The sequence below is a fragment of the Schistocerca piceifrons genome, chromosome 7 (genome assembly GCF_021461385.2).
Source record: "Schistocerca piceifrons isolate TAMUIC-IGC-003096 chromosome 7, iqSchPice1.1, whole genome shotgun sequence".
Lineage (NCBI taxonomy): Eukaryota > Metazoa > Arthropoda > Insecta > Orthoptera > Acrididae > Schistocerca > Schistocerca piceifrons.
The window spans coordinates 126,745,952-126,771,696 of record NC_060144.1 but is presented as its reverse complement, the minus strand read 5'-3'; the positions used below and the strand labels follow the sequence as shown (position 1 = coordinate 126,771,696).

At 44.0% G+C, this 25,745-nt stretch overlaps 1 protein-coding gene across 1 annotated transcript in view; it reads right to left on the bottom strand.

Moving 5' to 3' along the window:
- LOC124805501 (formin-like protein 20) overlaps window positions 1-25,745 on the bottom strand; it is a 94,107-nt gene that overhangs the window by 22,913 nt on the left and 45,449 nt on the right. The window contains exons 5-7 of the mRNA XM_047266065.1: window positions 15,950-16,073; window positions 2,317-2,382; window positions 2,056-2,226 (exon numbers count right to left, since the gene is read on the bottom strand). Coding sequence (XP_047122021.1) covers window positions 2,056-2,226; window positions 2,317-2,382; window positions 15,950-16,073 — 361 coding nt within the window. The remainder of the gene's footprint in view (window positions 1-2,055; window positions 2,227-2,316; window positions 2,383-15,949; window positions 16,074-25,745) is intronic.

Sequence of the window (25,745 nt, the reverse complement as noted above, 5' to 3'; positions counted from 1 at the left end):
GTTCAGACTCACTTAAATCTTGTAGCAGCAGTGACCCATCCAGTAATTGTGCCTGACACTTGTTGTCTTATATAGGCGCCATATTCTCCCTGTTTACGTATATCTGTATCTCAAAACCTATGCGTGTACCAGGTTCTTTGGCACTTCAGTGTAATCAAAGTCTCAGTTTGTAAAAGTGAACAGTTTATTTTTCTTACATCAGTGTGTCTCTCTAATTATTAAATATCCCTAGTAAATACACTGAACATAACGCTGTACGTGAGATGGAGTACCGCAGCAGCTAAGTAATGCTTGTAATGAAGAAGAAGATGATGGAGAAGGTTTGCGGAGCCCCTTAGACTCTCTCGGTAAAATCGATGGTAGTTGCTGTATAGAAGACGGACATTTGGCCAAATATGGGACAAGGAAAGCGATGATTCGGCTGCAAATCCGCAAATCTACACTACTGGCCATTAAAATTGCTACACCACGAAGATGACGTGCTACAGACGCGAAATTTAACCGACAGGAAGAAGATGCTGTGATATGCAAATGATTAGCTTTTCAGAGCATTCACAGAAGGTTGGCGCCGGTGGCGACACCTACAATGTTCTGACATGAGGAAAGTTTCCAACCGATTTCTCATACACAAACAGCAGTTGACTGGCGTTGCCTGGTGGAACGTTGCTGTGATGCCTCGAGTAAGGAGGAGAAATGCGTACCATCACGTTTCCGACTCTGATAAAAGTCGGATTGTAGCCTATCGCGATTGAGGTTTATTGTATCGCGACATTGCTGCTCGCGTTGGTCGAGATCCAATGACTGTTAGCAGAATATGGAATCGGTAATCAGGGGGGTAATATGAAACGCCGTGCTGGATACCAATGGCTTCGTATCACTAGCAGTCGAGATGACAGGCATCTTATCCGCATGGCTGTAGCGGATCGTGCAGCCACGTCTGGATCCCTGAGTCAACAAATGGGGACGTTTGGAAGACAAAAACCATCTGCACGAACAGTTCTACGACGTTTGCAGCAGCATGGACTATCAGCTCGCAGACCATGGTTGCGGTTACCATTCACGCTGCATCACAGACAGGAGCGCCTCCGATGGTGTACTCAACGACGAACCTGGGTGCACGGATGGCAAAACGTCATTTTGTCGGATGAATCCAGTTTCTGTTTACTTCATCATGATGGTCGCATCCGTGTTTGGTGACATCGCGGTGAACGCACATTGGAAGCGTGTATTCGTCATCGTCATGCTGGCGTATCAACCGGCGTGATGGTATGGGGTGCCATTGGTTACACGTCTCGGTCACCTCTTGTTCGCATTGACGGCGCTTTGAACAGTGGACGTCACATTTCAGACGTGTTATGATCCGTGGCTCTACCCTTCATTCGATCCCTGCGAAACCCTACATTTCAGCAGGATAATGCACGACCGCATGTTGCAGGTCCAGTACGGCCCTTTCTGGAAACAGAAAATGTTCGACTCCTGGCCTGGCCAGCAGATTCTCCAGATCTCTCACCAATTGAAAACGTCTGGTCAATGGTGGCCGAACAACTGGCTCATCACAATACGCCAGTCACTACTCTTGATGAACTGTGGTACGGTGTTGAAGTTGCTTGGGCAGCTGTACCTGTACACGCCATCCAAGCTCTGTTTGACTCAACGCCTAGGCGAATCAAGGCCGTTATTACGGCCAGAGGTGGTTGTTCTGTGTACTGATTTCTCAGGATCTATGCACCCAAATTGCGTGAAAATGTAATCACATGTCAGTTCTGGTATAATATATTTGTCCAATGAATACCCGTCTATCAGCTGCATTTCTTCTTGGTGTAGCAATGTTAATGGCCAGTAGTGTATAAACCATTTGTGGAGCCAGTCGAATACCTATGACGATACTTCACATGTTGTCAGTTTGGTTATTAGTGGACGATGTAGTGCAGTGTCAAACGCTCTTCGCAAACCGCCTATTCAGCCAAATCTCCCGGAAGATATTGAGCGTAAATACAGCACGCAGTGGTGTGTGACCAAGTTTGGTGCGTTACTGCACAGCGGAGCGGCACGCACCTTGTAGATGCGCGCCAGGTTGTGCAGCAGGTAGTGCGGCCCGCGCCGCGAGTGCCTGACGGGGCAGGGCGGCGACGCCCTCTGCAGCTGGGCCTGCGGCTGCGGCTGCGGCACGCTGAAGGCCGAGCAGTGCTTTGTGTGCTTGACCAGCCCCACGGAGGCGGGCCGCTGCTGCGCCGCCCCCAGCGCGCCGGCGCCCGGCACCGCCCCCGCCGCCGCCCCCGCGCCCGCCCCCGCCGCGGCCGACGCCACGCCCGCCGCCTTGTCGTCGCCGCCGCCGCCGCAAAGCGCTTCCTCCTTGGCGCCGGTAGAGCCCTGGCCGCCTGCCTGCGCACCACCACCACCACCGTCAGCGTCCGCTCACCTCACGCCGTCTCGCAGCTGAACATACAACCAGCACCAACACAACGTTCTCTCTCACAGCTGTAAAACTGCCGTAGACCATCGTTAGTTAGCGTAGACTACGGTACACTTCCTAGTAGCTCGGTCAGTGAGGAGCGTTACTTGTACGTAAGGTGTGTTGCATACCTACTGGGCGTTATGTTATTTCGATCGCTTTTTTCGTATGCGTGATCAGTGTAAAGCCCTGTCGAAATCAGAAGCGGTGAACCTCCCAGAAGCTAAGTGTGGAAATATAAATGATCACATAACCTACAGAACAATTTTTTTCTCCATGCTTATCCTCCTGTCTCTCATTTAAAAATACAGTATTTATGCCAAAATTGAAATTGTTAAAATTTCATTCATCTATTTTTCCAAAGCTATTAATTTGTAATGTGAAAAAGAGGTATGTTGTAGTAAACATAAAGAAAAACGGCAGAAATTTAATATGAAGCGCTAGATGACGCTATTTAGTCAAGAAAAAGATAAAGTAAAAAAAAAAATACAAAACAGAAACATAGAGCCCATTACATTTCGGGCATGCAGCGGCGCAAATAAAATTTCCTCCACTGATATTTCGGATGCGTATCGTCCAGCCATCCTCAGAGTGACTCACTCTGAGGATGGCCGGACGATACGCTGCCGAAATATCAGTGGAGGATGCGTATCGTCCAGCCATCCTCAGAGTGACTCACTCTGAGGATGGCCGGACGATACGCTGCCGAAATATCAGTGGAGGAAATTTTATTTGCGCCGCTGCATGCCCGAAATTTAATGGACTGCTCGTTACGCCGCGAGAAGTTGAAAATGCACATGAGAAACATAAAATTTAGACTTTCTCGGTGAAGCTCGATGATGAAGTCTTCTTGGGTTATCAGCCGAGTCAAGGCATCGTTCTGAGACAACTTTTCAACAAGTTTCCTACTTGTCATCTTTAGGCGAAGAGGACATCTTCGACTGAAGGCGACATGTAGGCTACTTGTTGAAAGTTTCAACAAGTTTCCTGCTTGTCATCTGCAGGCGAAGAGGACATCTTCGACTGAAGACGACGTGCAGGAAACTTGTTGAAACGATGTCGCAGAACGATGCCTTGACTCGGGTGATAACCCAAGAAGACTTCATTGTCATAGAAACATATCAAACATCGCTTCAATACTTCTTCGAGCTTATATAAAACAAATTTCGCACTATCAATAATGAGAAACAGGAAACACTTACCTATGCTCAAAACGGAGAATGTTCTAACAACAATAATTATATAGATTTATTTATTTTTGAGCATGTAAGCTGTGCTTGCATCAGAAGTAACTGATCTGATTACACAAAAGCCCAGAAATAACGCGATCGACAAATGTTTATTATTTATAAAATGAAATTTATGTTTTATAAGGATATAAAATGCACAATGAACTAATACTGAACGATGTGCGAATCTAATTATGTGAAAAAAAACAAAGACATTATCTTCGGCTCCTAGTTTCTCTCTCATACCTTCATATTTATTTCTTTTCCATCCAATTCTCCCAATACTAATGGTGATGGTACCATTTTCTATGTCATTCATGTTCTGTACTAAAACTACAGAGGTGTAATTATTGTAGAGCGCAACTCTATTGTCTCTCTCTCTCTCTCTCTCTCTCTCTCTCTCGCTAGCTCGCTTGCTCTCTCTCTCTCTCTCTCTCTCTCTCTCTCTCTCTGTCTCGCTCAAACACGATCGACTCCCATTCATTCCCTATTACGATCTCTTCTGTTAATTCACTGAAAAGGACCAGAACTCTATAACGGGCTATATTTCCACTCTACTTCATACTGTACAGAGAAAACAGTTTCTGTATCCTGCGGAACAAAACTGTGATCGAGACGCAGAGCTGGATTTTAATTTAATGTATCTTATGGTGATGACATAGACATGGTTATAAATGCATTTTGAATACCCACGGGGCTCTACGTTTTCTGTATCCACATCAATTTTAACATCATAAAGATTTCATTCTTGACACACATGTCACTGATAAACACGCCATGTAAAGAACCTTACATTTCAACTGTAATGAATAAAATATTTTCTGATGTTACAGACAATGATGTGTATACATCTACCTCTATGTTCTGTGGACTGATACCACTGATAATGTGTTATATCCCCGAATATCAAATTAAATACTTTTCAGTTGGAGCTCACGGTATGTATCAAAATGTCTTTTTTCAGTGACAGAGCTCTTCGAAAGGCTGGTTTTTGCCCTGTGAGCTTAACTAAACTAACTTTCTTTCTTCAGCTGTTAAAAAAACATAGCCCCGCCAACAGGGTCTGCTGTTTATATGATCTGGCATTTTTTATATTAACGTTATGGCTACGATACCCTTCTTTCGTTGCAGTCGTCAGTTAACATAAGGGAAATAAGCGGTGTACGTCGTCTGCGAATCATGTAATCTAAGCTCTGTTTGTGTGTCGTACTTTGAGGGAACAATCTGAGACCAGCCCAATAATCGTTTAAACTAGAATATAATCAGGCATTTGTTATATTAACGTTATGGCTAGGATACCCTTCTTTCGCTGCAGTCGTCAGTTAACATAAGGGAAATAAGCGGTGTGCGTCGTCTGCGAATCATGTAACCTATGCTCTGTTTGTGTATCGATCTGAGACCATCCCAATAATCGCTTAAACGAATGGTATGTATATTATTGGAATTAGCTATGTACTGTCATTCTCATGTAATGGATGAATGTAGCTTGGATAATGTTCTGCCTCAAGACATGTACACTATTTGTAAGTTTAATACTTGACTTATTACGTTGAACATTTAACGTAAGATAACAGCTCTTACTGAGTAGATTATTGCAGCATATTACATTTTTAAACTCGCTCAATTTTACGAGAAATACTGAAACTCAGTTTCCTTGCCCCTGGAAAACATTAGATAGGCAACCTTTTACTGGGACTGTGTGACCGTTTTATCCGTTTAGTTACAGACATCGAAGTACTGCCGAAAAAAGATGGGCAAATATTCTGATTTTGATAAGATTTCAAACTGTTGCGAAGACTGGCAACTTGCTTTGAGTATACATAAATGTAAAATTGTGCACTTTAAAAAACTAAGTGAAGCCCTATACCACACTGAGGGGAAAAAAGTCACGGGATACCTTCTAATACCGTGTCGGATCTCCTTTTGCTAGACGTAGAGCAGAAACTCAAGGTGGTATAGGCTCAACAAATAACTGAAAGTCCCCTGCAGAAATACTAAGCCACGCCGCGTCTATAGCTGTAAATAACAGCGCAAGTGTTACCGGTGTAGGATGTTGTTCACTAACTGACCTCTCGAGTATGTTCCACAAATGTTACATGGGATTTAGGCTGGGCGGTCTGGGTGGCCAAATCATTTACTCGAACTGTCCAGAACCTTCTTTAAATCAATCGCTTACAATAGCGGCCAGGTGACACGGCGCACTGTCATCCATAAAATCCTGTCTTTGGTTTGAAACATGACGTCAGTGAATGGCTGCAGATGGTCTCCAAGTAGCCGAAAATTCAGAGGAAACAGTCCATTCCATGTATACACAACCCTCGACCCTCGCCATTATGGAGCCACCACCAGCTTGCAAAGTGATCTGCTGACAACTAAAATCGGGGCTCATATGACCAGGCCGCGGTTTTCCAGTCCACCAGGGTCCAATCGGTATGGTCACAAGCGCAGGAGAGGCGCTGCAGGCGATGTCGTGCTGTTAGTAAAGGCATTACCATCACTCGTCTGCTGCCATACACCATTAAAGCCAAATTTCAACGCACTGTTCTAACTGATACATTCGTTGTACTGCCCACGTTTAATTGTGCGGTAATTTCACTTTCTGTTATTTGTCTGTCAGCACTGACAACTCTACGCAAACTTCGCTGCTTTCGGTCGTTAAGTTAAGGCTATCGGTCACTGCATTGTCGGTGGTGAAGGTAATGCCCGAAATTTCGTATTCTCGACACACTCTTGGCACTATGGATCTCGGAATACTGAATTCCCTAAAGATTTCCGAAATGTAATGTCCCATGCGTCTAGCTCCAACTACCAATTCTCATTCAAAGTCTCTTAATTCCCATGGTACGGCCACAACCACGTCAGAAACCTTTTCACATGTGTCACCTGAGTTCAAATGAGAGCTCCGCCAACGCACTACATCTTTATACCTGGCGTAAACGATACTGCTGCCAACTGTATATGTGCAAATCGCTATCCCATGACTTTTGTGACCTCAGTATATGACTACAACATCCATGAGACATCAATGAAATCAGTCAATTCATAGAAATACCTGAGTCTAACAATTTCTATGGATATGAAATTTAGCGGTCACATAGGTTCAGCATGCGGCAGACTTCGTTTCATAGGCAGGATACGGGGAAAATGTAGTCAGTCTACGAGGGAGGCTGTTTACAAATCACGTCTACGCCTCATCTTAGAAGACTGTTCAAGTGTGCGGTACCTGTTGCAAATAGCACTACCAGGAGATATTCAAAGGGCACAAAGAAGAGCAGTAGAGCAGTGTAAAGGTTCAGGAGTTTGATACCCGGCAGAGCGTGGCGAAGGTGCTGAAACACCTGCATTCGCAGATTCTTGAAGGAAGAACTTAACTTTTGTGTTCTGCCTTACGGCAGGTCTTGTCATTAGAAGCCTCGTCAGAGAGGTCCACAGGATGAAGGAAGTGATTCCAGTGGTGGTTTTCCCCTTGCCTTCCACTGATGATGATGAAATGATAACGAGGACAACGCAACACGTAGTCCCTGAGCGGAGAAACACTCCGACCCAGCCGGGAATCGAACCTGGGCTCCTTGGAGTTTCAGACTGCCACGCTGACCACTTAGCTATCGGGGCGGACTTGAAGGAAGAAAAGCCTAAAGTATTGTATGATTATATATGTGCAAACAGCAACTCAAGAAGTTTTTTCCTTTGCTACATTTATCTCCAGCAACATCTATGCCAGACTAATGGAGAAGGCACTTTGAACATGAGAGGGTACCCAAAAACAAAAAAAAAAAAGAAAACCAAAAAAACACGAATAACATTGCCGTGGGTGGAGCTTGTGCAGTACGCATATCTCCCACTAGGCGTGTATAGTGCAACTTATTGCCAGTTTAGTGTCGCCTTTGTTGTCGACCTGGATTGTTCTTTTCATCTTCAGTGATTGTTTTTGCTAGCGCTGTTTTGTTCTTCTTTCGTTTTTTATGATGGTACGTTTAAGTGAACAACCTGCAGCTGTGAAACTTTGTTTTCTACTCGGTACAAATGCTGCTGAAATTGTTTTGATGTTGAAAACAACTTACCAAGATGATACTATGGGGAAAACTTAATGTGTACGAGTGTTTTGCTTGATTTAAAAATGGCGACAAATCGATTGATGATGAACCTCGTTCTGAACTCCAGCAACTGCCCGAATCGGCGAAAATATTGAAAAAAATCTAGATCTTGTGCTCGCAGACCGTCGACAGATAATTGATCAACTGTCAGAGATTAGTGGGTTATCTTTCAGCTCGGTTCAGCGAATTTTAACGGAAGATTTGAGAATGAAAAGGGTTGCTGCTAAGTTTGTTCCTTGGGTTCTGACTGACAGTCAAAAGCAAGCTCGTGCTGAAACATGTCGTGCTTTGAAACAACAGCTTGACACTGACCCAGATTTTCCTTGAGAGGTGACTACTGGTGATGAGTCGTTGTGCTATGGTTACGAGCCAGAAACAAAGCAACAGTGAAGCCAGTGGAAGACGTCATCGTCACTCTGTCCAAAAAAATGTCGTCAAGTCAAATCAAACATCAAAACAATGCTGATTTCCTTTTTTAATGCCAAGGACGTAGTTCACTCAGAGTTTGTTCCCCCAGGTCAGTCCGCCAATCAAATCTACTATTTGGAAGCTTTAAGAAGATTGCCCAATAGTGTTCGTCAAAAAAGACCTGATTTGTGGCAGACAGGAGACTTGTTCTTCCACTACGACAACGCATGTGCACACACAGCCATCTCCATTAGACAGTTTTTGGCTAAAATGGCATGATTCCGCTGCACAACGCACGTCACTCGCCTGACATGGCTCCGTGCGAGCTTTTCTTATTTTCACGTATAAAAAGGAACATGAAAGGACACCGATTTGACTGTCAGTCATTTCTAATGATGACTGCAAAAAATGTTTCGAACAGAGGAAGCATCAGTGGGACAAACTTATTGATTGTAATGGGGAGTATTTTAAAGGGGATAAGGTTGTTCTGCAAACAATTTGAAAATATATAGCTTTTAAAAAATAATTCCTTTTTTGTAGTTGTTCGTGTCGTAATTGAGAGAGCTGCACTTGCACAATGATGTTAGTGAGTTCTTGGATACGGAGCTACTACAATGATGTATCGGTCATGCATCAGGATGGCCCACACCTTCTCTGGACCTGACATTGTGTGATTTTCACCTGTAGTGTTACATCAGAGACAGTTTTCACCCCTCCACCGCAACATCTCTGACTTGCGAGGACATGTCAGGGCAGCTATGACTGGCATCACTGCGGACACTTCAGTCGATTGTGCGATGAGTTGGACTATGCAATGGACCTCTGGGGTATAACTTAAGGTTCACACATTGAACATTTATTAACATGGGACAAAACACTTCTTTAGTTGATGTTTCCGAACATATAATCGTATAAAAAATGTTAACAGTCGCTTGAAAGTGTCTATATCATTTTGAATAACCTTGTAATAACTGGAGGCACTAGCAATATTCTTGAATCCCCTGTGTATTTCTCCCGTAGAGACCGTGGAGATAAGAGGCATTTAAGCTGTCGGTCTTCCGCAATCCTTTCGCTATTGCAACGGGAAGAAATTCTAGCATGTAGTACAATGCTAAGTACCCTCTGCCATGCACTTCGCAGTAGTTTGCAGAGTACGCATGCAGCTGTAGGATGGGATTCAGGAAGTAAAATACACATTATAATGGCAGGCCAACTAACTTCTACTGAATGCTGCATTACACTTGAAAGTGTCAGAGATACGTGACTATTGTCAAGACTATAAACAACTGTCAGAACGTTCTACGAGTCGTTCAACTCGTCGGCCATAGAAATCTGCTCCTTGGCTACTGAGCAATAGGAGAACAGCTGTTCGGGCGACCTCATCGTTGCAGATTGTCTTCCCCACGTCTGTGTGGCTTTGGTCAAATTCGTTCAAAATGCGTGTCACAGTGATATATTGTAAATTCGTGTTTATTCCAATCGGTTTCGGTCTTTGACAATCATTCAGGAAGAAAGATTGTCTTTTTTCACTGAATGAACCACATTATATCGTTGTGAAGCTTTGTTATTCCGTTCTGCTCAATAATTCTGACTGTAACAAGGATACTAATTTAATATTGCGTGAGGTATGACAAGTGAAAGTTTCTTCCTGGATTATGTTCAGTGACAGGAACCAGTCGGAATAAATACGAATTTACAATACGAACAGCACTGCGTCATGCATTTCCTAAGATATATTGCTGCTGCTGATTGTCGCCTAAAAAGTACTTGGTCAAATTGTAGGAACATTTTCACTACGGTTGGACGCGCCTTTGCCTTTTGACCGCACACCAGCAGAATTTTATGGTGAAACGCAGATAACGCTGGTGATATAGTTTAGTTTCGTCACATATGTGCCTAGAGCACCATCTTACCATTTCCTAACGTTATATTTCACCTGGTTACACGGCAGCAGCCTCTTAGTTAGAGCTCGAAAATGGGAGGAAGGAAGGTTACAGATCAGACACGAGATAAGTATGGAAGGAGTACTAGCGTCACTGGACAGAGTGGGATCGTTCAAACAAAAAATATTTTTGCCTGAAATCATCTAATAAATCCTAGATCAAGACGACTTGATGGGGTATGGAATCTTGCTGATCAGGGTTTCAGTTTGTCACTGCCTATCCTCCCTCCCCCCCCCCCCCTCAGCCACGACTAATTAATTACTTGCGTTACCCCATTCTGTTAACTTGTTAATAATATTTACAACAACAACAACAATAATAATAATAATAATAGTTTTAATGTATTAGTATTATCATAATAATTTGTCTACATTAGTACTCAGTACATCACTTTCGTATAAAATCCAAGAAATTTCATTCATCCGAAGATTTCAGAACCTGGAGCGTCATACAATTAATGAAAGAACTATAATACAACAAAGTCTCACATCTGAATCTGCAAGACCTAAAGTCGAAGAGTGCATTCACAATTATCAATATTTCGCTTAGCAGGAAGTCCGTGGACACAGGTTTGAAGATTATGGCTGTGTGTGCGTGTGCCTGAGAGAAAGATTGTTTGCTTTAAACGTTATCACCTTATCACCTGCGTTCAGGTGCTGTTCGTTCTACCTGAGGAATTACGAGCCGCGTCGGATTTATTATTGACAAAATTTACGGGCAGCATCTGTCGACTTGTCGTGGCTAGCATGTTAATGGCACAGGTATATAAATTCTCCTTCAGCCTGCATGCCCCCACCACCGACGCAGCCATTAAAGCAGCTCACAACGGAGACACCAGAGTTCAAATGGCTCTAAGCACTATGGGACTTAACATCTGAGGTCACCAGTCCCATAGAATTACAACTACTTAAACCTAACTAACCTAAGGACATCACACGCATCCGTGCCCGAGGCAGGATTCGAACCTGCGACCGTGGCAGCAGCGCGGTTCCGGACTGAAGCGCCAAGAACCACTCGGTCATAGCGGCTGGCGACACAAGAGTACATGTGTACTGAAGCATAGTGGGTAAAGGAGGCCATCTTGGGTTTCCGCAAGCCTGGCAACCTTCACGGGACATGTTCAGCCTGCTGCACCTGATAGCAGGTTGCCCTATCAGTTCATGTTATTAGCCACGTATATGTTTGCTTAGGTAATTTCACTGCAAATCATTCATCAAAACGGTGGGAGCAGCAAAATGAACGAACCAAACTCAAAGGATATTGGGGAGAAATTAAGAATTGGGGAATATACAGGATGATTTTTTCCACCCTGCATATACTCTAGGAATAAGCGCCGAGAGAATACGGAACAATAAAGGTCTAATGATCTTATCTCCGGAAATACATTGTTTCCATGCTATTGACCATTTATTCAATCATGCATTGTTACAGAGGCTGCGGTCTAGTACGCGCTGTACCATGCAGCCATAGTCACAGTATGTGTTGAAAATGGTTTCCATGCGCCTCAACGCAAGCGTGTACGCGCCGTAGTCTCACACGTTAAAATGGGCCGGGCTGCATCCAGACAGTGTCAAACGCAGAATAAATACGCTGCTCCAGTGTCTCCATATCTGGAAGGGACTCTGCATACACGATACTCTTGCGATGACCTCAAAACCTGAAATTGCACGGGTTGCGCCGACCGAAGTGGCCGTGCGGTTAAAGGCGCTGCAGTCTGGAACCGCGAGACCGCTGCGGTCGCAGGTTCGAATCCTGCCTCGGGCATGGATGTTTGTGATGTCCTTAGGTTAGTTAGGTTTAACTAGTTCTAAGTTCTAGGGGACTAATGACCTCAGCAGTTGAGTCCCATAGTGCTCAGAGCCATTTGAACCATTTTTTGCACGGGTTGAGATCCAGTGAATTAGCAGGCCATGCAGCTGGGCGCCGTCGTCCGATCCATCGACCAGGGAAGAGACGATTGCAATGCGTCCGGACTTTAACGGCGAAGTGGGTTGGAGCACCAGCATGCAACAGCCACAAAACCCTTCTAATCGTCAATGGCACTTCTTCCAGCAGGGGATGCAAAGTCACCCGCAAGAAACGCCGATAGTTCCGGCCTGTTAGGCGACGTGGAAGGAAGACAGGTGCCAAAATACGGTCGTCAATTATCGGCCCACACATTCCAGTTGCACCGACGCTGATGATTCGCTGTCACTGTACCATGGGGGGTGCTGCTTACTACTCCACAGATGACTGCTATGAAGCCGGTCGGTGTGGCCGAGTGGTTCTAGGCGCTTCAGTCTGGAACCGCGTGACCGCTACGGTCGCAGGTTCGAATCCCGCCTCGGGCATGGATGTGTGTGATGTCCTTAGGTTGGTTAGGTTTAAGTAGTTCTAAGTTGTAGGGGACTGATGACCACAGATGTTAAGTCCCATAGTGCTCAGAGCCATTTGAACCATTTTTGAACTGCTATGAAAGATGAAGATGCCACTTGGCGTAAAGGTGGCGTCATATGTAAACTGGATGGTTGACAAAAATCACGGAATCGTGTTTGCCTGGTGAAGAAGCCATTGACAAAATTGCTCCCGATGTGGAAAGTATGTCGCTTGTAAGCCCCGCAAACGCTGTAAGTGATAAGGATAATAATGTTCCACACAGTCGTCTGGTTTACCCTGTACTGCCGAGCTAACTGCCTGGTACTGACACCGCGAACGTCTTCCACAGTGTTAATCACATTTTCCTCCAAATATGGTCTCCAAAGATTTCGGGTACGTCGTTCATGATTTCCTGCTTCCTGGAACGTTAAAAAAAAATGGGTCAAATGGCTCTGAGCACTATGGAACGACCCTGTCTGAGACAAACGGTGGAGCATTGTTTCAAACACTGAATGCTATGGTTGTTGTCGGCAGGGATACGCCCACAACATTGATGCACACCGTCCGTTGCCATTTGCCTTTCCGTACGTAAACACCATGTCGGGAAACTCTCGATTGGAATACGGAACCCTTGTGTACAACGCTGTACCACATCCACCACAAGATGAGTCAGCAAGAGAAGTGAATCGGACACAATATTACCAATTACTATGGCAAGAGAGGGCGCTAGGGCATGAAGAACTGTACCACCCTCTAGGAGGAAACCATGCAAACTGTTGCACACTGTAACAGTGACTGCATGGCGCAGCTCTGATTAGTCTCTGTAACAAAGTATGATTGAATAAATGGTGGTGGTGGTTAGTGTTTAACGTCCCGTCGACAACGAGGTCATTAGAGACGGAGCGCAAGCTCGGGTTAGGGAAGGATTGGGAAGGAAATCGGCCGTGTACTTTCAAAGGAACCATCCCGGCATTTGCCTGAAACGATTTTAGGGAAATCACGGAAAACCTAAATCAGGATGGCCGGAGACGGGATTGAACCGTCGTCCTCCCGAATGTGAGTCCAGTGTGCTAACCACTGCGCCACCTCGCTCGGTAAGAATAAATGATCTCTAGCATGGAATCCATGTATTTTCCGACATAAGCTCATTAGACCTTTTTTGTTCCGTATCCTCTCATCGGTCAATCCCTAGAGTTTGTACTCGGTGGAAAAAAGTCACCCTGTATACCAATCACGCAACACAGCTCAAGTCCAACAGGAGAAAAGTTTTCGTGTGTTTATGAGGCAGCTTTAAGTCAAGTCTCACCACGCAAACTGCGTGAAAAGTTACTAAGCATTTACTCGCGAACCTCGATTACGTTAGGACATGTTTGTGAATTGGACAAGCATTTTCATCATTTCATAAAGATTTTGAAGGAGGACAAAGACTTATTGGCTGACGAGTGTGTGGAATTGTATGCTAAGGGTTCCAGGTCATTTATCAGTAAACTGGCTTTCCAAATGTAGGGCAAACATTGATTGAAATACGAAAAAAATGTGGCTCAGTGTATATTAAAAACCACTTTCTCGTTGTATGCAAGGTAGTGCGAAGAAAGCTTAGTGTGAAATAAAAACTTATTCTTTCAGAAATGTAGTTCCAGACTAACTTAGTGTTTGCATAAATGCATTTTCGGAAATTGGAATGAACTATTTTGAATTCAATGAATCCGCAATACAAATTTTTGAAAAAGTAATTAGAATTTATATAACAGGGGTTGTGTTTGGCTGGAGCACACTAAGATTACACAAACTAAACTTACAAAACCTTAGTTTAGTTGGCTTTGCAGTATAATAGTCATCTTCAGGTTCTGAGATGCAAAGGTTCTCCTACTACAGAAAACACATATTAGAGGTGACCTCATAATGGTTCGAAGTGAGAATAGCCATCATTAGTCGAAATAGGGTGCAGTTGCAGAGAAAGCCATTCATATCGCATTACGTAGGCCTGAAATAAGCATAAAATGAAAAAAGAACAAGTGAAATCCACCATTTTCTGGCCTAGAATGACGAAAAATGAGTACATATTTCATTGAGCCTCGTCTTGTGATACACGTGTATTTCCATCAACTTCTAAACCCCGTTAAAACGTTACAGTGAAATTGCGCAGAATAAACTTCTACGTAGCGTTGGACAGCGGGAAGATAGCAGGCAAGCACGATTCCTTTAGCCTGCTTCAGTTGGGCACAGCTTGGCTGGGGTGGATGTAAAGCAGCCTGCCCGTTCTGCTGATGACGTGCGGCAGCTTGCTGGTTGGCTAACTGGCACGCATGGGCAGGTTAAAAGCCGAATGTGTACACTTCTTGTTAATGGTCAGGTCGTAAGACCGTCCACGTGACTGGAAAGTATAGTGTGATAAATTCGTCTTGTTATTTAAAGAATTCCTTGGCATTTTTGAGATATTTCGTTTTAATGCTTCTTTAAAGTTACCTGCGAAATTTAAAAAAATTATGTATGTAAAAATTTAACCACTTCTACTGAAATGTGGTTGGGGAGGAGTCATTGTCGGCCAAGTCCGTTGATAGTTTATGCCCCTGGCCCACCAGGCGCACCGACGATTCTGAAAAAAGAGTTTTGAGGATGTATGCAGGTGTGGAGATGACCGTCAGAGGCTAAAACAATTTCGTTATTTCCTTATAGTTTTTTTCCTTTATTGTTATTTTGAAACCTGTATTACAGGCAGGCCTGCAGTAGCATACTACGCCGCTCTTTGGCCGCAGAGAAACACAAATATACAAATGAAGACATTTAGAGAAAAAACATGGTGGACATAGAAACGGAGACAAACACTGTTTAAACTACAAGGTGCCGTTCACGGGCGTAGAGTCCAAGATAAAATTGTTCTGACACTTGGACACAGACAGAGACGAAAATTGTCACACGTGAACGTCGGTGCACAAAACGAATAACACTTAAGCACTTAAGCACAAAACGACGGCACACACAGAACACGAGGCGTTGATCTCCGGCGCGCGAATGTTCACTAACCGTGTACGAGGAGTCCGGGGACCTGCCAAGAGAGGAGGAGGGGGGTGGGAGAGGGAGAGGGGAGAGCAGATGCCATGGGCAGGGGAGATAGGGGGAAGGGAGGAAGGTGGAGGGGAAGCCCTGGGGAAGAGGGAAGGAGGGAGGGGATGGGGGAAAAGGAAAGAGAAGGGAGGGAGGGTGCCTAAAGGAAAGGACACAGGAAGTGGGGGGGGAGGATGAAAGTTGACAGGAGGGGTAGATAAAGGGGAGGAGGACATCATCAGGGAGGGGGAGTTGGCGGAAGCCACCTTGGGAGATATATTTATTTATTTATTTACGGCGAATTTTTATGGGAAGTGTATGTAGAAGTGATACCAATTTGCAATGGCGAATCACCACGAGCACTTGGAAGAAGCCGTCGCGTTTTACGAGGCAGAATAAAAAAAAGACAAAAATGAGCCATACCTTTCTGTCCCATATGTGACCGGAGACGCGCAGGTCGATGAAGAAGTGCAGAGGGTCGATTCCGTATGGCGGCGGCGGAGCGTGGTGATGCTGCGGTGGCGCCAGCGGGTACAACGGCGGGTACCTGAACCAACAACACACCAGCATGCTCAGGCAATCGTACGGCACGTAGCTCTGCCAGTAGAGATACTCATTTTGCAGTGCACGGGTGTAACACGCAAAGTATACTGTACGACTGTAGTTTATAGTAACACTAAAACAGTGCTTACTCATTGGGCAATGTACTACAAAAGTAATTGAAAAATTTATTTATTTATTAACTCTTTCACCCTGTTAACTCTTACATATAACGGCATGTTATGAGAGGTCTGATACACAGGGCGTTACACCATTATATGTACCATCGAAAGGGGTGAGTAGAAGACAATGAAACGAGCAAGTAATCCTAGTAAACATAGGTCCAGAAACCAACGGTTTCTCCGATACGACGTATAACAACTGAGTACATGAACACCTTGTAACAGAGCCCCCGAGGACCCGAACTGTAGATATGCAGTAGAGGACAAACGCACTACAATAGGCCCACCGCTCATGCGAAGAGAGGCCTCAGCACGTTTCTTCATTAATTCCCGTACAAACTAAAAAATCCCAGGCGTGTTTCGAGTGCACTGACAGCCGACAAGTATAAAGCACACATTCTGACGGACCTGCTTCAAAAAGCACAACACTTACCTATCGCAAAGACCAACCGTACATCGAAACAAAAAATCTCCAGGTCCACTGAGTTAACAAGACTAAGGAAAGACGCTAGAATTAAAAGTAAACAATACCAAAAACCAAACCTGGACAAGAGATGGAAGCAAGACTGTAACTATACCACGATGCAAAGCAAAAATATAAATATGAACTACACAACATCACTGGGACAATTTTGTCAAAACTCAGCTACAAAATAATATACATGGGGGGGGGGGGGGGGAGGCAGAGGGAGAGATTATTCAACAGCACAGTTAACACCGAGGCGCACAGACGGCACTGCTAAAAGGGGCTGGAGACGTTCAGAAGAGAACTTGCTGAACAAGCTTCTCTCTGATGACGGAAAGACTAATGAACAGTAACATCACACAGATTACGAGAGCAAATGGATGAGTCTAACACAAATGGCCCCGTTACTGTTCTATTTTCCCAAGCAGAGTTAGCATTAACAATTAAACAATTAAAAATAAGACTTCCGGTCCAAATGGCATACATTTAGAAACATTCAAAAATGCAGTTGCACACATCATCCCTTTTCTAACAGAATTACTGAATGAAATATTGCTGTAAAGTAGGGTTCCTGCCTCGTGGAAAACCACAAACGTAGTAATCATCAAAAAAATCGGAGGATCTAGAACCAACACACCCAAACACTTTCAGGCCCATCTGCCCCTTGAACACTTTGGCTAAAGTGCAAGAGAGGCTCCTGTGTGATCGACTAGTCACATGGGAGGCTCTTCACCCTTAGTTCGCATCAATACGGCTTCAGACCCAAAAGCCCAATAGATGGTGCAGTCAACCGCGCGCTGGAAATAATATAAGACGCACAAGAAAAATACGCAGTGGTAATAGTAACGCCGAGCTCCAGTGGGCAGCTTTGTTCGCAAGGCTACAAGAGACGCAAACACCAACAGTCTTATACAATAACTTACTCAGTTACTGCAAAGAAAGGGTGGCTCGGTGGCAAGCAGGGACACAAAATGTTATAAAAAAACTTAAGAATGCCCACACGGTTCAGTCTTCGGTGCAATTTTCTGGAATAGTAATACAGATCGTATCATCTATCTACATCTACATCCATACTCCGCAAGCCACCTGTCGGTGTGTAGCGGAGGGTACCTTGAGTACCTCTATCGGTTCTCCCTTCTATTCCAGTCTCGTATTGTTCGTGGAAAGAAAGATTGTCGGTATGCCTCTGTGTGGGCTCTAATCTCTCACATCTTATCCTCATGGTCTCTTCGCGAGGTAGACGTAGGAGGGAGCAATATACTGCTTGAGTCCTCGGTGAATGTATGTTCTCGAAACTTCAACAAAAGCCCGTACCTAGCTACTGAGTGTCTCTCTTGCAGAGTCTTCCACTGAAGTTTATCTATCATCTCCGTAACGCTTACGCGATTACTAAATGATCCTGTAACGAAGCGCGCTGCTCTCCGTTGGATCTTCTCTATCTCTTCTATCAACCTTATCTGGTGAGCAGTGTTCAGTGTTCAAGCAGTGGGCGAACAAGTATACTGTAACCTAATTCCTTTGTTTTCGGATTGCATTTCCTTAGGACTCTTCCAATGAATCTCAGTCTGGCATCTGCTTTACCGACCATTAATTTTATGTGGTCATTCCATTTTAAATCACTCCTAATGCCGACTCCCAGATAATTTATGGAATTAACTGCTTCCAGTTGCTGACATGCTATATTGTAGCTAAATGATAAAGAATCTTTCTTTCTATGTATTCGCAGCACATTACACTTGTCTACATTGAGATTCAATTGCCATTCCCTGCACCATGCGTCAATTCGCTGCAGATCCTTCTGCATTTCAGTACAATTTTCCATTGTTACAACCTCTCGATACACCACAGCATCATCTGCAAAAAGCCTCAGTGAACTTCCGATGTTATCCACAAGGTCATTTATGTATATCGTGAATGGCAACGGTCCTATGACACTCCACTGCGGCACACCTGAAATCACTCTTACTTCGGAAGACTTCTCTCCATTGAGAATGACATGCTGCGTTCTGTTATCCAGGAACTCTTCAATCCAGTCACACAATCTATGTGGTGTTTCAGTACCTGCCCGTCCTATTGACCAGATCTAATATGATTTTTATTTTACAATCCAGCCACCTTCGCAAGTATTCTATCTTTCATTCACTTTTGAAGAACTACATAGTATCCGCCAGTTGCTGTTTTACCCTTAGCAATGCAATCCATGTAAAGAATTCCTTCTAAAAAAAGCGTTCATTTGATCGGACACCTTTCAAAGGCGCATAATGGAATCGTACAATATTTAAAGAGACTACTTCACGTCTTCTTCTTCTCATTCTTTGAGGTAAATACCAGAATCTAATTTCTGACGCTGTCGTTCGATCACTTCCGTTATTTGCTCACAACAACTTACCCAATTTTAACATTACGCGAGAGTTTCTTCATGTCTTCCCTCAGCACTGCACCTTCGATAACGAGGTTAAAATAAAATTTAAAACAGGACCAAAGGGCAAAAGGACACTAAAAACAATACTCTAGAAGTGTCGCCAAGAGCTGCTTCAAAAAGAAAGGGTTTTTATTCAGTTTGAATTTTTGTACATCAACGACTTTGTTGCTGTACCAAAACGTTTTAACTGTCGGGGCTTCGGTCGGCCATCGAAGCGTTGCGACAAAGGTCCAGTATGTGGACGATGTGCAAAACCGGGACACAAAAAGTCAGAATGCAGGCAGGAGAATCCTGTAGGCTGTATACCATGCAAACACAGAAACAGAACATGCGATAAGGCAGGGGGCCAGACTGTCCTACATATAAACAGCTCTACGAAAGACAAATAGACCGCGCCGGATTCGATGTCCTGTACAACGTCCATTAATAAGGAGTGCTACCCAACACGCAGGAACAGACGTAACTAATAGCCCAAACAGGCAAAGGTACAAATCGCCTTCGACTAGGATGAGAGGCTGGCGAAGAGACGTTGCCTGGCGGCAACACATGGGGATATTACAACCCCAAACCGCAGATACCTATACTAATGTAATGCCTCAGTGCGGGGAGACAATACAGTGCAGGTACTTCAGCATTACCGACTATATAGACGATATGTGCATGCAAGGTGCAATCGAATATGAGGTTGCCAAGCACCTGAAACATCACATGTTTGATTGGGCCAATTTTCCACGCTGGTCTCCTTTTACGAGTTGACGAACAAGAAGACGAAATACTCGAGTACAGAGAAATATAGCGACGTCCTTGAACATCCTGGGAATGAAGATGTCACTGAGTTAACAAGAAATCCAACATCACGGGCAAACACAAACAAAGACAATTAAACACTACCCACGCAACAAGTAGAATATGATACAACCAAATGTAGACCCTATATTACACCAGTTCGTTTGGCTACGGAGGCAACGCACACAGTCACTACGAATAACAAAACAGTAAGGTAGCTGAACAGAAATACTCATCCTGCAGCGGTACAGCACGAGACACAACCACTCCAGAAACGGACATACAACAGTCACATTTTACGAACAAGTCCCCGGCAGAGATCAAAAACAATAAGTCACTATCAGGGAACATGCTCAACGAAAACACGTCAAACTCCATACTACCAGAAACCACAAAGCAGGAAAGACGTGCTGCACTACAAAATTACTCGAAATCGGAGCAACAAACGAAGAGTCAAGAACACCAAAGAGACAGAACTAAGGACCCCAAGCTGATACCGTTAATTAGGATAATTACGAAAACTTAGAAGTTAACCTACGGATTAGCAGACTAGAAAACAAGGATATATTTCAAACAGCTCTTCGCTATGTAATACGAACTAAGCATGAAAACGGGGATAAACTCAGCTTTCCAACTACAGAACAAACTGACAGAGTTGAAAATTTCCCAACGAACCCCAAAGAGCTATGTAAGCTTTAAGGGGAGGCATGTGCGCGAAGGGTTCAAATGGTTCAAATGGCTCTGAGCACTATCGGACTTAAAATTTGAGGCCATCAGTCCCCTGGAACTTAGAACTACTTAAACCTAACTAATCTAAGGACATCACACACATCCATTCCCGAGGCAGAATTCGAACCTGCGACCATAGCGGTCGCGCGGTTTCAGACTGAAGCGCCTAGAACCGCTCGGCCACCACGGCCGGCTGCGCGAGGGGAGAGGGCCTAAACCTAGAGAAAGTATACAAGGACTTCGTGAGAGCACATGGACGTGTGTTTCTGGATTTTAAAGAAACCACACCCAAGTGTTTTCCCTTCACTAGATATTCCTTCTGAAGATAATACAACTAAATTGCCAGGGCAGTACCCTAGTAAACATGGAACTAGGTAGTCTCTTAGAAGAAACAAAAGCAGACATCGCCTGCGTTCAGGAACCTTATCTGCGAGGCGGGAAAATTTCAGGGCTCCCCTCACATTACAATAGCAGGAACACTAAACGCGAAAGCCGCGATAATAGTAGTTAATAAAAACCTCATAGTAACACAGATAACCCAGTTTTGCTCTGAACATATTGCCACAGCAGAAATAACAGACGCACAGGGTGTATGGCTCATGTCATCTACTTACGCTCAGTACTCGTATGATACAGAAATTTTCTTAGACAAAATAAAAGAAAATGAACGACACTCAGAAAGAAAAATGCTGCTCATTCTAATTGATATCAACGCAAAATCCCCCTTGTGGAACTCAGATAGAACTGACGACAGAGGGAAATTAGTGCTTGACGTGGTAAATGAGTGCAGCCTCTTCATACTGAATAGGGAGGGTCAGCCACCTACTTACCGCGGAGACGCCGGTGGTGTACGTAACATAGACCTTTCTCTAGGGAACGCAAAATCTCTTCCACTAGTCAACACATGGGGGGTATTAGATAGAGCCAAACACAGCGACCACAACGTAATCATCATAACCACAGACAGATATATCAATACATATAACATGGACTACGAACAGCAGCATTTACTCATAGGAAGAGCCGACTGGCAAAAAGTTCGAGATATTGTTGAGGCGTCGTCACTACACACTGTTCAAGACAGTATAGATTACAAAACGCATGTACTGACAGAGGTCCTACAAAGAGCACAGGAAGCAGCTATACCACGCGCAAAAACTGGGTGGGGACAGAAACAACCGTGGTCGACAGAACTGGCAAAACTAAGGAATGATTCACGGTAAAAAAAGAAAGTACTACCAACAAGCAAAGACAGCTCCTGAAAGATAAGAAATACCAAAAACAACTAAAGACAACAAGGCAAGACTACTGGACCAATTTTGTAAAAACCCAGCTACAGTACGACATCTGGTGGACAACCACTCCAGATACAAACAGAATGACTTAAGACACCGACAGTTCTGTCAACACTAAAACAAGCTGACGGCACAATGACCAGAGGATGGAGAAGCACATCAGAATATCTGCTGAGCAGGCTCCTCCCAGATGACGACCCCACACAAGACGAGCGACATCACGCTGACCTAAGAGAGAGCATGAGGCAACCATACGTCAGTGACAGTGTAACCAAGAACAAGTCACGACGGCAATCAGCAGGCTTAAAAACTGAAAAGCACCTAGCCCAGACAAAATACTTTCGAAAACATTAAAACAAACAGTAACACAAATCACACCTTTTCTTACTAACATGTTCAACGAGGCACGACTAACAGGCAGAAATCCAGACCTCTGGAAAACTGCTAATGTAGTAATAATCAGGAAATCACAAGACAAAGAGCCAACAGACCCCCCAAACGTACCGACCGATCTGCTTCTTAAACACTCTCTGCAAGATACAGGAAAGGCTTCTGTGTGACCGTTTACAATCGCACAGACACCTCCTCGGCCTACCGCCCCATCAATTCGGCTTCAGGGATGGTAGATCAATAGAAGACGCCGTCAACCAAGCACTGACAGTTACAAATAGCATCAGCGACAAATACGGGGCCGCCATTCTAATCGACATAGCCGGGGCTTTTGACAACTTTTGGTGGCCGTCGCTCTTCGCCAGATTAAGGGAAATGAGGCCATCAGCTACGCTCTACAGTAGCCTCTTCGACTACTGCAGTGGAAGAGTGGCGGAGTGGAGGGCTGGTACACGGAAGGTTGTCAAGAGAATAACAAAGGGATGTCCACAGGGTTCGATCTGCGGACCAATATTCTGGGATATCGCAATCGAGCCCTTGCTGAACACCCTGTACAGTGACGACAGGGTAAGAGGTGTGGTGGCTTATGCAGATGACCTGCTCGTAGTGGTGTCAGCCAATTCGAGAGGAGCACTAGAGACAAAAGGCACGCAACTGCTTCAGAAAATTAAGAGTTGGTGCAAAGAAAATAAATTAAAAATAGCTCCCAACAAAATTGTATATTTACTGCTCAGAGGGACACTACAGAGGAATCCAATTCTAAAATTAGACAATACAAGCATGCAGAGGAAGCAAGCCACACGTTATCTCGGACTGCATCTAGACGAAAAACAGACTTTGAACCATCATATAAAATTGACAATTGACAACTGACAAAGCCTCCAAAATTATGCACAAACTAGCAAGACTAAACACAACTCAGTACAAATTACCTATTAAGACGATAAGGACCTACCGCACTGCGATATTTGAATCCATCGCATGCTTCGCCGGAAGTGCTTGGGCTCACAGACTGGACATACAGACTAACAAGACAAATGCAAGACGAGGTCAACGTAGTGTACTCCTGAGAATGAGTGGAGCCTTCAACACGACGTCACTAGAGGCACTTTGCGTTGTGATGGGGACCTGCCCTATAGACATAACAATACGTTATAGAGTTGCACTTTACTGGCTTAAGAAGGACAGGCTCGATAAAGTCACCGAAATTACGGGAACCAACATTATGAACAAAACACAAATGAAACAATGGCGGATTCAAACATGGCAGAGAGAGTGGGATGCATCTGACAAGGGTCGCCGAGTACAATCTTTCTTTCCTCATGTACACGAAAGACTACAACTGAAACATGTCTACCCAAGCCGAGGGATGGTCCATTTCCTAACAGGCCACAGGCCGTATCCGATGCATTTAAAACGTACGGGACTAACTAACGATGCAGTATGCGTATGCGGAGAAACTGGGACACCAGAACATGTCACACTGCTATGCAACACGCTAGCACAAGTGAGACCTGTACAGAACGACAATGGTTCAAATGGCTCTAAGCTCTATGGCACTTAACATCTGAGGTAATCAGTCCCCTAGACTTAGAGCTACTTAAAGCCAACTAACCTAAGGACATCACACACATCCATGCCCGAGGCAGGATTCGAACCTGCGACCGTAGCAGCAGCGCGGTTCCGGACTGAAGGGCCTAGAACCGCTCTGTCACAACGACCGGCTACAACGACAGTGACATCGCCAGAATAATGCGTAATCCCGATGACTGGGACACAATAAGTAGCGTAGCCGATATTGTATCGAACACTCTGCACGAAGAATACAAGCGCCAAAACCCATATAGAAGGAGGTGTAGACAAGCACAAACAACACAGCAAACCACATCGGAGGACACAAACACGATCACAGATTCCGAAACCGAGGAAGGAACACTAAGTGAACATAACGCAGAAGGCATCAGCATGTAAGGGACCAAAACCAACATTACATGGTACTGCATGCCACAACACAGTCACAAACAACACAACAATCATAAAACAAATAAACACTGGCACCTCATACTAAGACTGTAGTAAAAAGATAATGTCGCTTGGGAGTAGAAGGCTCGAAGAACTTTTATTGCGTGGCACCTCCTCCCCAATGATATCCTGCATAGTGTTTAAAGTATACTGCTCACAAGCAGTAATGTATTGCTCGTCTTATTGTGTGCCGACAGAAGTATATTCTCTTCTCTATTCAAAGCTATAATCAATGAATTTCATATATCAGAAATGTATTAAGTTATTTAAGAAATAATGCATTCAAGTAGCACTGAAGTATATTCTACTTCTACTAACAAGGTACAAACATAAGTGTATTTCTCATGTAAAGCTAAAATTCATGTATTCCATGTACGAAGTGCTCAATCAGCATTTAATCTGTATAATCTGTGTAAACATACATTAGCACAAATCATTTCAGATGACAATACCTCGAGGTTGTACCGAGACCTCCTCATCTAAAATGGGTGGAAATAGGCCATTACTAACCAACATGCTACTTAGACTGCATTACACATCCAAATACAGCATATCACTTCCCTCTACATACTACAAATTATTTTCACCACGCTCACTGTGTTTTCTTTTTCTTTGACATTTGCATTATATAAATTAATTCTCATCAACTAGGTAGTAACAAATTATATGGAACCATTTTAACAATTGTTAAGCATTCATTTTTCTGTAACCTCAGAGAAATCTTTATATATTATGTTACTAAAAACAGTCTTGGTGGCAATTTTAGTTTTTTTTATTTTTCAACGACGCGTTTCGCGTTATTTAGGCATCTTCAGGTTATCTTTTCTAGATGGACGCAAGTGACACCAAGATCTGCATAACGCGTTCCAGTTCACAGGGTAAGATGGGGGCTCAGGTACTAGTACCACATATGGATAGGAAGATTTTATACATTATGTTCTTTATATTATTAAAAAAATCATTAACTACTGTATACCAATAAGGTTGTAACAATGAGAAGTCTTTGCTATTAGATTCAGAAGCATCCGACCCACCTTACATCTCCAGGTGGTGGGTTACTCTGTACTGTTAATGAATAAATAAATAATACTGTCGCTCTTCGATCCTTGTCGTCACAAGAAGTCCACTGCGTTTCCAGCAAGCCGTCCTATCTGTGTGTAAAGACGTTGGTATATGCCGTAGCTGACTACACCTTCACCCTGAACTGAAACCAGGCTATACGACGAAGCTAGTTCCTGTCAGGGCTACGAGTAATTCTAATTACTTCCTTTTGTACCATGAATTCTATTTACCTAAATGAAGAGATCTGCTGAATCTGTCAATGAAAATATGCAAATTGTATTAACTTACTTACAGTGTGACAATTACTAAACGAGCAGGATTAGCC